The sequence below is a fragment of the Crinia signifera genome, chromosome 4 (assembly GCF_055691185.1).
Source record: "Crinia signifera chromosome 4, ASM5569118v1, whole genome shotgun sequence".
NCBI classification, from domain to species: Eukaryota; Metazoa; Chordata; class Amphibia; order Anura; family Myobatrachidae; genus Crinia; species Crinia signifera.
This window is the reverse complement of record NC_139220.1, coordinates 314,419,504-314,434,793: the sequence shown is the minus strand read 5'-3', so window position 1 is coordinate 314,434,793 and position 15,290 is coordinate 314,419,504. Positions and strand designations below refer to the sequence as shown.

Genomic DNA, 15,290 nt, shown 5'->3' with positions numbered 1-15,290 from the left:
GTTGGACCCCTAAGTCTTTTTCCCCTCCCCATATATTTTTCAACCAGGACTGGTCCAAAATCCCGGAGCTGGTTGTTATAAGGTGGACCTCTCTTTTTTCCATCCCGTATTTTTTCAACCATGACCAGCTCAGAGAGCCCCAGGCCGGTTATGCTTTTTTAAAAATGTATTTGTCAACTTTTCCAGACAGAAGCATGCACGTATCACTGGTCTGTGTGAAAATGCAAAATCACTAGATGCCAACGTATACAAGTGCCCATCAGGACTATTTTTTCCCACCTCTTATCCTATGATGTAGTTACTAAGAATGCCAGTTAAAAATTCATGGCAGAGGTGTGTATAGTAGGTCTGGCCATTACAATAGCAACTTGCCCTCCTCGCTGCTAATTGAACCGGCCCCTGAGTGTATAACTAAGTCCAGGGTGAGTCCTGGGGAAGCAGCCACTGCCTGTGTCCTCAAGATAATGTGTATAATTTATATACAATAAATGTTATTATAGATCTGTATAATTCATTTACAGATGACCAAACGTTTGAGGAAGCTCCTTATTGTGAGATTAACGCTAAGGTAAGAATATTATTTATATTAGTTTTTCATTGTGTGCCACAGAGCTCATGTGGGAAATCTCTAACTGTGGTTGCATCTCGGAATAATGTAAGGGTGCGGCGATATGGCAGTAGCAGAGTGTTGGGAGGGTGTGGGGCCAGATGCAGTAAGCTTCAAAAGTGATACCATGGAGAGTGATAAACAGCCAGCCAATCAGCTCCTATCTGCCATGTCACATGTTTGAAAAATGTCAGACAGGAGCTGATTGGCTGGTTGTTTATCACTCTCCATGTTATCACTTTTGAAGCTTAGAGCATCTGGGCCGTGGTCCGGACAAATTTTGCAGCAGCTGTTTAATGTCTCACGCAGAGGAAGAAATCCAGAAAATGGCAGCCCTCCACCTGTCTTCACAGCAAGGTGGCACAGACAGGGGTTACCATAGAAATGTGATTGCATCACAGGTTGGACAAGGCATGCTGGGTGCCCTTGCCCTGTGCTGGGCGGCCCCCAACCTGCTAGAGACACCAGTCACAGGTTTGCTGCCCATAGTGTCAGACAGGGGCATGAAGATTCCACTGGAAAATGCATTGGCAAGGTCCAAATCTAAAGGGGTGTGGCTAGCCACCACATGAGGACTTGGGCTGTTGTTAGAGCGGGCCTAATTTCCAATTTAGGAGACTAATACAGAGGTTTCCATAGACTGCTGCAGCCGGCCTAAGATTTGTGGATCTTATGTTAAATTATTATTTAGTCCACAACCATCTATATCTGACTATATATAAGCGCCCAGAAAATGCAGGTGTTTCCCGGTCATTAGGCGGGATGGCCATTGACGTCATCAGCGGCCTCCTTCTCCCCACGTCCTTTGCAGCATCTAGACTTACTCAGCACTTGTGAGCAGAGGGGAAACCATTCCATAGTCTGTGATTTGCAGTGGCGTAACAATAGCCCCACAGACCCCACAGTGGCGGGGAGGTGCTGTATATGTGTGGGTGCCAGGGTCTGCGGGGCTGTGTAAGGCTGCTGCCGCCTTCTGGGAGCTCACCTGTGGTCGGAGCCTGGGACCCGCAGAAGATTTGCCTGCGGTCCCGGCTCCCCTGTCTCCTCCTCGCTTCTGCTTCTAATCTAAACGGACCATCACAAAATGTCCACCCACATACAGCAGAAAACTGTCTGCTGTATGGGGGCAGACATTTTGTAATAGTCCGTTTTCCTTAGCTGCTGGACTCTGAGCCAGGAGCGGACAGGGGAGCCAGGACCACAGATAAATCTGCTCCCGGCAGGCGGCAAAACAGGCAGGGGGGTTTTAACTGTGTGTGTGGGGGGGGGGGGGGGGGGGGGGCTGCCGAAATTATGGCAGGGGGGCACATAATTTTTAGTTACACCACTGGTGATTCCGGATGGTTTTCCCCTCATGTGTGCGCTGCGGCTGCGAATGCATGGTCCCAGCTAAGGGTTCCTGGCCACAGATCTTATCTTACAAATACCCAGATTCGTGTATAAATATGTAACTATGTACAGTACTTACTACAAAGCATGATCCTACATAGAAAGGAGCGGGCGAATCTGCTACAGTATGCTACCTGTCTATATATAGTCCCTGCATTATTTACAGCCAATACTATACAGTTCTTGTAAAGCATTCTGAGATCAGGTGATTAAGGATGATACACAAACGTCTTAAGACTGAATATTAACTGGTCAGTCGCTTGCTGTAATAAGGATGTAAATTCATATGTTCAGTGGAAAGTGTAGATTTTTCTGACAGGTCTCTAATTCAGATATTGTACAATTTCAGGTAACAGAACGTGACCTGGCAGATGGCGGTGAGGAAGCGGCAGGACATGAAGAGGCGGAGACAGGAGAGGCGGAGGGTGGAGAAGTGGTAAGTAGAAATAACACGAGGGCGCAGGCTAACAATGGGCAATTGAGTCACACTGCAGACCCTTGTGTTTTGATATTGGATTCCTTAAAAAAAAAAAAAAATATATATATATATATATGTATTTATATATATGCAGGAAAAAAACAGAAAGCGCACAGGTGAGCTAGTATGAAAGTACAAATTTTACTATAATAACAGGCTCACATACATGTAGGTTAGAGAATGCAGGTATGCAGTAATAAAAACCAGCACGGCAGAAGTCCACAATCAATGAACAGCACGGCGGCTAGGCATCAACGGCTGGAAGCGGAGGACCCGGAGACGTCACAGCGTGAATGGCTCGTCATCAACGTCTACGTCAACCCAGGAACGCCCCAACGCGTTTCGTCAGCTTGTGACTTCGTCAGGAGGCGTGTCATGCATCAACAGAGATAGAACTTATATACCCAGCGACGGGCATGCAGCATGAACCTTCACTAATCACTTTAAAGGTATATACCCGCATATATCATTAAAAGCACAATGAGCAGCAACAATACAGCAAAGAATGAATACATAGTAAAAATACATAGTAAAAATACACTAAATACAATCAAATATATATATACGATGAAGAATATATAAAGACAAAAAATATATAATGAAAAAAGTATCGACATAGCATTGCACAACACAGACAGAAGAACCCGGAATAAGCATAGACTAAGGGGTGTACGCCCAACTACAAAGCCCAGCACATCCAGATAAAAAAAAAAAAAAAAGTCAGTGTCGTCAGTGCAAAAAAGGTACTATGTCGATACCTTCATTCATCCCTAAAGGAGACATGGTTTTCAGTGTAAAAATCCAATATGATTCACTGCGACTTAATTTAGATAAAATGTCGCCGCCCCTCTCATCGAGGGTAACATGTTCCAAAGCTTTGAAAGAAATCGAGATTAGAATCACAACATAATGCAAAATGACGAGGGACACTGTGAAGAATGGATTTGTTACGAATACTTCTAGTGTGCTCCAATATACTAATTTTCAAGGGGCGTTTAGTCTTGCCGATGTAGCTTTTACCACACCGGCAAGAAAGAGAATAAATTACACATGTGGTTAAACATGTCATTCTACTCTTTATGTACCATGATTTTGAGTTATCACTATTAAAGAATTTATAATGGTCCCTGTCAACGTACCGACACATCTTGCACTTGTTGCAAGGGAAGAACCCATTACAGGCTTTAAGCCAACCCTCGTTGGATGTTTCTTTTTTAATACGACTAGGGGCCAAAATAGATCGCAAGGAAGAGGCTTTTTTGAACACAACTTGTGGTTTGGGAGGCAATATATCCTGTAACAAAGGATCCAATAACAACACATCCCAATGTTTAGGGAGAACATCTGTAATAGCTTTACTACTAGAGTTATATTTAGTTACAAATGGGATAAATTTATCAGATCTAGGAGGACGTTTCTTATATTGAAGTAACTCATTCCGGTCACGTTCACGGGCTTTTTTCTGACAATTTTTAACCAATTGAGGAGGATATTTTTTTATCAATAAACCGTTTATTATAAATAGCTGACTGTTCATCAAATTTACTAAGATTTGCGCAATTTCTGCGAACCCTAACAAATTGAGAGTAAGGGATATTCTGATCCACTTACCTAAATGACAGCTTTTAAAATGAACATAACTATTGCTGTCCACCTGTTTTATGTATGTGGATGTTTCAATGAAAGCATTTTCAGGGGACCATTCAGATGTATCAAGCAAGAGATCTAAAAATTCTATTTTATTGTCATGAAAGTTGGAAGTAAAACGAAGATTATAGGAATTAATGTTAATAGCAGAAATGAAATTATTAAAGGACATCTCATCCCCATCCCATATAATAAGGATATCGTCTATATATCTGTGGAGGGAAATGATATTATCCTTATATATGAAATTAATCTCTGGGCTTAGCTCCTCCCACTTGCCAAGATAAAGATTGGCCAAGCTCGGAGCGTATGGGGTCCCCATAGCGACCCCACACTGCTGGATGAAGTATTCACCCTGAAACGTGAATACATTGTTGTGCATAACCAACTTAATGCATTCAATAAAAAAATTACTGAAAGCAGAATCCACACTAATGTCTTTATCCAAAAAATAGCGAATCCCGTCCAGTCCACCTTCATATGGAATGGATGTGTAAAGCGCCTCCACATTAATGGTGCACCATTTATATGTGGGGCGCCAAACAAAATCTTTCAAAAATAATAAAATTTGTGTGGAATCTTTTGTATAAGACCCCAAGTTGGTAACATATTTTTGTATGAAAAGATCAATGTATTCAGACAATCTACAAGTAGCATTGTCGATACCAGCAATGATTGGACGACCCGGAGGTCTGTCCAACCTTTTGTGGATTTTCGGCAAAAAATGGAAAATTGCCAAAGGTGGATATTCATTAACAATGTATTTCGCCTCATTATTAGAAATACATTTTTTAGAAAGTCCCTCATTCATAAGAGTTTTGACCTTCTCAACAATAAGTAATGTAGGATCAGTTTTCATACGAGAGTATGTAACAGAATCATTGAGAAGCCTATATGCTTCTTCAAGATAATCAGAACGGTTTAAAATAACAATCCCCCCACCTTATCGGCCATTCTAATAACTATTTGATGGTTATCTTCCAAATCTTTTATAGCACGCCTCTCACTATTATTCAGATTATCAATGCTATGATTTTTATTAACACAATTTTTTTCAAAGTCGGTTTTAATAAGATTAAAGAATGTATCCACATAATTACCCCTGGATTCAATCGGGTAAAACACCGATTTTGGTTTAAGATCAGTCTTATTAACAGGATCAGAATTATTAGTGGGAGTAAATTTATTTTTAGCAAAATAGCGTTTTAATGTAAGTGATCTTACAAATTTATTACTGTCAATGAACAGTTCAAACGGATTGGGCCCATTTTTCGGGGCAAAAGATAATCCCTTCTTTAAAAGAGAGATCTCATCATTGGATAATTTATAATCAGACAAATTAAATATCCCACACTCTTTTAATGTTAATATTTTCTTATTTTGTCCCTTCCCTCCTCTTTTTCCACGTCTACATTTTGTTTCCTTTTTAATGGGATCTTTGGACTGTCTACAGATGCCAGATACGTTTTCCTGCGATCTCTCCATTGAGGTCGCTCTAAAAAATCCCCCTGATTTTGTCTATTGGGTGTATCTAATACTTGATATCGATTGTAAACCGGTACATCATATCTCGGTCTGTTATAATTGTTGCGTTTATAATTACCACGGTTATGATTTGATCTATTGGGAACCGTATGCCAATCATCTTGTTTCTGGTAATTATATACACACACAATCCAGCTGGCGGGAGGCACTCAAAACCACATAAAGTCACTCAGGATACATGTGGCAAAGAGGAGAGAAAAACCTGTCTCTCCTGTGTAATTGTGCCCTAAGGATGGGGGCAACCCCGAAAGCTCTTGGCGCTGTAATACACTTGTTTTTTGCCACATGTATCCTGAGTGCCTCCCACCAGCTGGATTGTGTCTGTAATTTTTATTGAAAGGCTCCTTCTGTGGCTACATTTATTATAGTGCCGGCATATTGTGGAGATATATATATATATATATCCATCCAAGAAATGCCGGCACTCCAATGTACATATAGCATCAACCCAGGTGCCAGTAATAGTAATTACACAGTCCAAAGTCCCACCAGGTAGGACAATAACGGCACTCAAAGGGATTTTTCAGCGTTAAAAAACTGTATTAAGATACAGACATATACAAGACAGTGGGTGACATTTCGGGGGACAAACCCCGTCCTCAGACCCTCCTACAGCAAATAAATCCCCCAAAGTGACCTCATTTATACTTTACCTGAAGCCGCCACGCTCCCCGGACATCTCAGTCGCGTCTGCCGCTGCCGGAAGTGATCAGCGCGCACTTCCGCCTGGATGCAAACAGGGTGTTGCCTAGCAACCCTCTGCTTGCGTTCCACGGGCGGGACGCGTCATTTGACACAAACCCAGACAGCAGCACGCAGCCGCTGGAGTCTCATCGGGAGCCCGGGCGGCCAGATAATAAACAAGACAATTATACACTCCCATGGACCTGACTCCATAAGCACACCTGGCTGTGTGGATTGGAGGAGGTAGCGCCAGCCAGCACTGATGCTGTGTACTCACCCTGCTGGGGCACCCTGAATCAGCACTAGCGCACTGCACCATCCACCATCACAGTCCTTGGTTGCCATGGGTAACTCGGTCTGTGGAGATGTAAATGAAAAAAAAAAACAGGTGTTAATCAATATACAGCAATAATCACAGTAAACATTCAAACATGGACATATACATACACACATACAGAGAGATACATATATATTGGCAGAGATAACATTAGTGAAGATGTCATGTAAATATTAGGCAATATTAAACAATGGGTCTAAACCTCATATAAGGCTATTGAGGTTGAGCTTTTCATTAAGACCACCCGGTTGGATGGTACCCAGCCTAAAAATCCATCTAGCTTCTAAGGTTAGCAGTTGTTTGGCCCTATTACCGCCTCTCATCGACTCAGGGATATGGTCGATCATAAAATACTTTAGAGAGCTTAAAAAGTGACCTAACATCTTAAAATGCCGTGCCACCGGTTGGTCCACCTCCCTGCCCATGATGGACAGGTTGATGGCCGACCGGTGTAACCCCATCCTTTCACGAAAGGACCTTGTGGTTTGCCCCACATAATACAATTTACAGGGACAAACGATAACGTAAACCACATGAGTGGATTTGCAGTTCATGATGTGTCTAATTTCGAATTGTTTAGTGGAGTGAGGATGCTTAAATGTACGACAAGTAATGATGTGGTTACAGGTCATGCAGGAGAAGCAGCTGTAGCAGCCCGGGGGTTTAAAGAACACATTTGGTGGCTTGGGGATGCCCCTGCCTGTGATGTCTGTTCTCATAAGGCGGTCTTTAAGGTTGGCACCCCTTTTGAATGCCGCCAATGGCCTGAGTGTTTTAAGTCCAGGTAAATCTGGGTCTGTTTTTATAATGGGCCATAAAGCATTGGTGGCATGTTTTATAACAGGGCTGGAGGTAGAAAAAGTGCTTGTTCAGGGTAAAATAGATGAAGCACTTTTGTTTTTAGCCACAAAAAGCTGGGACCATGGGAGACGAAGTACCTTAAGTTTTTGCTCTTGTAAGATTACTGGGTCATACCCTCTTTGGATGAGTTCATCTAATCTAGGTTCCAGCTTGTCTCTGTCGCTCATGATGCGTGATATCCGCATCATCTGCGACATTGGTAAGCCACGTTTGAGGGCAGATGGATGATGGCTAGAAGCCATTAGGAAAGTATTCCTGTCAACATCTTTTGAGTAGATATCTGTGCTAATTTTACCCTCAATTATTTTTATGGTGACGTCCTCAGCACTCCATGTGGCAGTGTACCTGATTGTCGACTCCAAAGAGTTGACATGGTCGACTAATTGCTTGAGCCTCTCCTCCCCTCCTGTCCACAACATAAAGATGTCGTCAATGTAACGAGTGTAAAGGAGGAGATGTTCACTCACTTCTGGGCAATTCAAAAAACATCTCTCCTCTTCGACGAACATAAATATGTTTGCAAACGAGGGGGCCACGGCAGACCCCATGGCACACACCCGTAATTGCAAATAGTATGCCCCGTTGAAGAGGAAATAATTACGCTTAAGGGTAAGGTTAAGCAATTGACAAAATAAATCATGGTCAAATAACTCTGGATCGAGGTACTGTCTAACAAAGTTGGATGCAGCCTCCAGTCCTCCCCCATGTGGGATGGAGGTGTAGAGGCTGCATACATCCAGACATACCAGTAAAGTACCAGGCAGGACCACATCCACCCCTTGCAGCAATAATAAGAAATTAGTAGTGTCCTTGAGAAAGGATTTCTTTAGTGGCAATAGTGGCTGGAGCAAAAAGTCCTACAATTGGGCAACTGGTTGGTAAAGTGAGTCACGGGCCACAATTATGGGCCTCCCAGGTGGTCGTTCACGGTCTTTGTGTACCTTTGGCACCGAGTATAGAACTGGAACTTTTGGCCAATCAGAGAAGGTGGCGTTGAAGACTTTATTGGACAGCTTGCCATCCTTTACAGCTCCGGAAAGTAGTGTTTTAAGCTCCGCCTGATACTGTTTGGTAGGGTTACATCTCAGCTTGGAGTATACCTCGACATCCGAGAGTTGCGAATAAAGCTCCCGTCGGTATTCTTGTAGATCTTGGACAACGATGGCCCCGCCTTTGTCGGCGGGCCTTATTACTATGTCCTCGTAGTTGCTTAGTGACTTTAGAGCTTGAACTTCAATCGATGTCAGATTCTTGTGTATTTTGGCTGGTGCCTTGGTGAATTTGTTGACGGATTCATCCAAAAGGTGACCAAACGTGCGGATGGAAGGATTCTGTGATGGAGGATCAAAGGTGGATTTAGATCGACTCATGAGGAACTTGTCAAGTGGATTGTCCTGGTTTTGTTGAGGATGTGGTTGAAAAAATAATTTTAACCTCATTTTACGTAACAATTTGTGTTGGTCCAACCTCCATAAGAATGGATCATGAGAGTTGGTAGGTACGTATGACAATTCTTTAGTGAGAACTTGTAGCTCGGGTGCTGTTAAGGTATGTTGAGATAGATTGATAACTACATTCTCCGGTTGTCTACACGACACCCTGGATTGCACCTGGTTGCGGAGATTTGGTTTGCTCCGGCGGGTGGCCGGCCTCTATTTGCCCTGCTGGGGCCAGGGGCGGCCTGATCTAAAGGGATGTCACGTGGATTGGAGGCATCATCTGATTCTGATATTTGAAAATCACTGTCACTTGTGACTACAGCCGCTTGGTTGCGGTTTCTGTTCTTATTTCCTCGCGATTGCCACGGACGTCTCTTAATCTCATTAGTTTCTGATCTCTGTTGTTTATTGCCCGAGATTCACCCGTATACTCGGTTCTCTTCATAGTCGAGATCCACCGTTCTCCGTTTATTCCTTTTAAATTTAATAAGGTCATCCTTATAGTTCTGACATTGTTGTTCAAGCTTTTCAAGCCACTGGGAGTTCGAGGTGTCGTTGAGAAGAATGTTATTGTCGTTGACAAAAGTACTAATTTTTGTGCGTGTAGCTTGCACCCCTTTTCCACCCCTTTTCCAGCTTACGCTACCGCATGATAGATTGCGTACCAGCAACTATCAGAGGTTTAAAACTGCTTCAATGTGAAGCTAGATGGATACATCGCTTGGATGTTATCGCTCCCCGTGGCCTCAATGAACAAATATCATACCAACCAGGAATCGGCGGAAGTCGGGACTCAGTTCCCCACCGTCGGTGCCTCTTTGCTTGGACCAGGAAAGACCAAGAAGGTCTGTGCACGATGCCGTGAAGGTAGCCACGCCTCTACGCGTTTCGTCACGTGTGGGACTTCCTTCCAGAAACGCGTAGAGGCGTGGCTACCTTCACGGCATCGTGCACAGACCTTCTTGGTCTTTCCTGGTCCGAGCAAAGAGGCGCCGAAGGTGGGGAACTGAGTACCGGCTTCCGCCGATTCCTGGTTGCCTCTGAAGGATCTCTCTTGTTGGGCAAGCTGTTTGCTGCTTTTTACTATGTATGTGAGCTATTTTTTTGTCAAGTAAAAGTCTTCTTATGCTTACTGACTTGATTGCGCCATTCTCTCCTTTTCTACATATATATATATTTATTTTTTACGTCACTTGATATTTCCATTCCCTCCAAATTGACCTATTCCATTAGGTACAAAATGCTCTTTTCCTGGACTTCCCTGCCAGTGGCAGTTACAGAGATGGGCACAGTCCAATATTCAAAGAGGGAGATCACATCAACTGTCAGTGAGTTCAGGACAGTGGTTTGGGGTGGCATTAGGTGTGACTCCCCTATTTGAATATTGGACTGTGCTGAAGCCCCACCTCTGCAAGTCCAGAAACAGAGCATTTTGTACCTAATGGAATGGGTCATGTTGGAGGGTATGCATTTCTGTGCATATATTTTTCATTGTGTTTGCTATAAACACCAATTCTGTACTTTTTAAATGCACCTATATTTGTAATTGTTGTACTGATCACCATGGCAACATTGTAATTGTAATGCGACGTCTGTTACTAATGATGTCACACTTCACCAGCGGAAGTAGGTGTGTCTTACCTGCCTCTGCCTGACAAATTTCCAGTACAGGGATATACATATTTTGTATAGGATACTAAGCCTATACTTTACTGAAAAGTGCCTGTATGGCCCACTAAGCCAGCTACTCCTCCTCTACTGTAGTACATTTTTTTTTTCTCAGCAACAACTTTCTACTCAAGTACAATACAGAATTTTCTACCCCCTTGCTTTCCTGAGTCAGTACTGTACCTAAGCCAAAATCAGAAGCATCTGTCTGTAGGATACTGGTAACATCAGGTTCCTGCAGTACCAGAGTGGTACAAAGGGCCAGCTGAAGTTCTGCCCATGCTGTGTTAGCAAGACTGATCCACTCCAATTAATCAGGACAGCATGTTTTAAGAAAGTCTGTCACTCCCGGCTCAATGTGTCTGATAAATCACCTACAGTATTCTACCAAGCCAAGGAAGGTTTTTTATTGTGTCTTAGGCATTGACCAATGTTTATTGGCCACCACTTTCCCCGTTTGTGGATTTATCTGATCCTGTACAACTATGCAGCCAAAATACATGGTTCTGTCAGGACCTCTGCACAAGAATTGCTGTGAATCCTACAAATCTCAATGGGGCCAGTACTGCTCTGACCTTAGGAAGATGTGATTCCCAATCTTACAATGTCTAAAAGATAGGTGGTCACATAGGCAGTATGGGGTTCAGTACCTTGTTCATCATTCTTTGTAAAGTGGCTGTCACTCCATGCAAACCAATGTTTAAGACCTTGTACTGGAACATGCCTTCAGGAGTGGAAAAATCTGTATTTTCCTTGGCTGTGCTTATAAGAGTGATCTTCTATTAGCCTCTGTGTGGGATATAGAGTGGTCAAACATTTGCTGCTAGGCAAACATTCCACAAGTTATTCCACCTTTGGCACTGGGTAGTCACCAAACTGGGACATTCTGTTTAACTTTGTAAACTCATTCTTGTGCTGTCATTGGGCTTTGTGACCATTACAAATAAGCTACATCACTCGCTGGTAGACTCATCAATTACCTCCAGTCAGACCATGCTCTCCGCCTCTTCTGTAACTGTACTTTGCCTAGCCTCAGGGATCTTGTAGGGGTAGTGTTTCACCACTAATCTGGATAGCATGATAATATAATGCTCAACCAAGGCTGAGCACCCTGGTAGGGATGAGAACATGACCTTGTTTTGGTGTACATCTCTTCTGCATGCCACTTTAGGTCTGCGGACAAGGTAGGAACAGCTGAGGGACACCAAATTCTCATCATCCCATGATTTCAATAGATTTACATGATATGCCTGCTCTTCCCTCCTCCCAACCTGTAAGACCGTATAGTTCACAGGGTCATCCGCCTTTTTTTTAGGCCAAAGGGCCCCCTGCCAAAGTGTTGGCACTAGAACCATGACTTTACCCTGGGATAAAAGGATTGAGTTATTGTAGCAGTATCCTATTTTTTCTTCTGTTGACTTTGTGCTTTTTCTACATGTTGGTGCACCAAAGGAATTATCCTCCAAACTTTTCATACATTTGAGAAACAAGCTATACTATGTTGGATACTCTAGGCCCCTCCTTTAGTATGTCCTAAATGCCATGGCTAAACCCCATTGAGATGGGATACCTCTATGACAGCAAACAGCAAGTAGGGAAGAACGGTGTCCTAATCCTTCGTTTCCTGCACCACCGCTTTTCTGGTCATAGTCTTTAGGTTCCGATTACCACTCAACTAGTCCATTTGTTTGTGCATGGTAAATGGCGGAACAGACATTTTTCAGATATCCTTCATTAGTCTGGACATAAAGGGCGTAACCTGGTCGGTAAGAATTTCCTCATGATTTCCCAATCTGGCATATAAATGAATTAGCTCTGTAGTTATCGTGCTAGACATTATTTTCTGCAAAGTATTTAGTAGTGTAAGTAGTACTATTCATTTTCTGCTGTTCATTGAGGAGGATAAATGGAAACTGTGGATTAAATTATATATATTTCTGCTTATTGCCCAGGAGGAGGGTCCGGTCTATGCCAAGCTGAACAAAAAGAAACTGGATCAAAGAAATCCAACTCAACACCCAATACAGAGTGAGGAGATCATCTACTCGGGAGTCCTCAGCTCAACTCACTAATATGGGCAAGAAATATAGACAAAATCTTCACTCCTACATCAAGTCATGTTATGGAATCATAGAGCAAATCATAGCTTGTTACAGGGGTGTTGGAAACATCTGACACCGTTGTTACGATACGCTTGAAATGAAATGTCCGCATACATTTTGGACTCAATATGCCACGCATCGCAATATTCCTGGAGTGAGTGAGCTACCAGGTCCTGTGCAAATCTGCTAAAGTTGGTCATCTTTCTGGCCGAAAATGAGTTGTATACCAAGGGCACACTAGGAGACTTTGCTGAGTAATGTGATATTTGACATCTCTATATTTTATGTGACTGAGTCTGTATACGGCGCTGAACAGAACTTGCCTTCAGAAAAGGCTGTGGCTGCTACATTGCAACACTTGGTAAACAGATGCAGTGACTCAGTCACACACAGATATACTAGTGTCATATATCACATAAGATAATTGGCAACATCTCCTTATGCATTCTCATCTTATTGCTTGCGATTAAAACTAATTTTCAGCAAAAGAGATGCCAGATGCTAGAAGATTATTAAATGGTGGGCCAAGATGGTGCTATTGCAGCAATGATTTATAGTATGAAGACACATCTGTACCTTATATCTGAATTTACCTCCATGTGTGAAGGATCAGTAATATCTTCTTAGGTTGTCTTGGTCAACCAGCATCTAAATGACTTGTCTGTCAGCTGGCATTTGAATAACTTACAGTACCTTACTCAGCTGGCATCTGGGTAATTATCATAGCTGGCATTTGAGTAACTTATCTTAGACAGTGGACTCCTGGGTAACCTATCTTAGTCAGATGGCATCTGGGTAACTTGTCTTAGTCAGTTGGCTTCTGGGAACTTACCCTTAGTCAGCTGGCATCTGGGTAACCTATCTTAGTCAGTTGGCTTCTGGGTAATTTTTCTTAGTCAACCAACTTATCTTAGTCCATTATTACATATGTTTACTTGGTCATCCAGCATCTGGGTAACTTATCTTAGCTGGCATTTGGGTAACTTATTTTAGTCAAATAACTCATCTAAGTCAACCAGTAGAAGGGTAAGTTATCTTGGTCATCCAGCATCTGAGTAATGTTTCTTAGTCAGCTGCCATTTGGGTAAGTTATCATAACTAGCATATGGGTAACATCTTAGCTAGCATCTGGGTGACCTATCTTAGTCATCAGGTATATGGGTCATCCAGCTTTTATTTAACTTATCTTGGTAAGCATACATCTGGGTAACTTATGGGCAGTTGGCATCTGGGTCATTTGTCTCAAGCAGCTTACATCGGGGTAACTTATCTTGAGCATCAGGCATATGGGTAACTTATGTTGCCAGTTGGCATTTATGTCAATTTACATGGGCAGCTGGCATCTGGTCATGGTATCTTATTGCAATAACATGGCACCCGGTAAATAATCATGGGCATTGGAATAATTTATTTTGGCCAGCTGGCAAAGAGGATAACTTTCACAGCTGACAGCCTGATAACGTCTAGTGACCAACCGGCATATGAGTAACATATTTTTTGGCATCTGGCAGTTCGGTCATTTCTCTTGGGCATCTGGCATTTTAAGAATTTGTCAAAAAATTACATTGGACCGGCACCCCTAACCCAAAAAATAGTAGCTGCTTGCCTCAGTATTGATTTCATTTTTGATATCAGGGGAATCCCAAGGTACTGACCTGAAACTGATTTGTGGTTGCAGATAAGCTTCAAAACTTTAAACATCTACTTAATTTGCAGATGACAATCTTTTTTTATTTTATCCAATTTGCCATCAGAAAATGAACCAGTGGCTGGCCATGATTTGCTAAGTATTTCAAGATGATTGGCAACCACATGGGCGAAGCAGGTTAATCACTAAATACTGAGCATGTTTCTGGTAATCCTAATAATAAGGAACGACATCAATGACATGATATGTAGCCACCCGTGGACTTCCCTACACCTCTGTACCCTGTACACGCAACACAACCTACAGTACAGAGAAAGAAAGCAGCACATAGATACAGTAACAACAGAATATTACTATCAATGGCTGACTATGGTATGAACAAATTCTCTATTTTATTGAGTAAAATTAATAGGACTTCATCCTGAGGATTCATCCGTCTGATGAAGTCCTGATGATTTTACTGGACGAAACGCGTTGAGACATTCCCTTTATTGTTCTGTTCCTGGGATATTTTGTTTGCATCCAGTGAAGCTGTACTTTGCAAACATATATGTAAATACGGAGATTAACTGAATAAATGTGCTTTTATATATTGCTTCAACCTAAGTTATCTCTTCACATTGCATATTGCTGTCTTTACTGAGAGTACCGACTCCAGGAACCGGATATGCCATGAATTATTATCAGAAAGCTGTGTTTTGCAAAAATTTTACTGTGGATTGAGGAATAATTTATACAATTGGGCAAAACACACCAAAGCAGCTAAGACACTGACAAAAAGTTACACCAAAACTTCAAATCATATAGACAAAGAAAAAATATCAGTGTCCTGGGCGCTAAGGTTGGAGGAGCATAAGTAGATGAAACTTACACTGATTTGTAAAT

General features: G+C 42.4%; 1 protein-coding gene across 1 annotated transcript in view; it reads left to right on the top strand.

The window, feature by feature from the left end:
* The window catches only part of LOC146075867 (uncharacterized), a 124,964-nt gene extending 109,983 nt beyond the window's left edge, over window positions 1-14,981 (top strand). The window contains exons 8-10 of the mRNA XM_083185533.1: window positions 522-568; window positions 2,346-2,432; window positions 12,608-14,981. Of these exons, the coding sequence (XP_083041659.1) occupies window positions 522-568; window positions 2,346-2,432; window positions 12,608-12,727 (254 nt within the window). The 3' untranslated portion in view covers window positions 12,728-14,981. The remainder of the gene's footprint in view (window positions 1-521; window positions 569-2,345; window positions 2,433-12,607) is intronic.
* The last annotated feature ends 309 nt before the right edge of the window (window positions 14,982-15,290 follow it).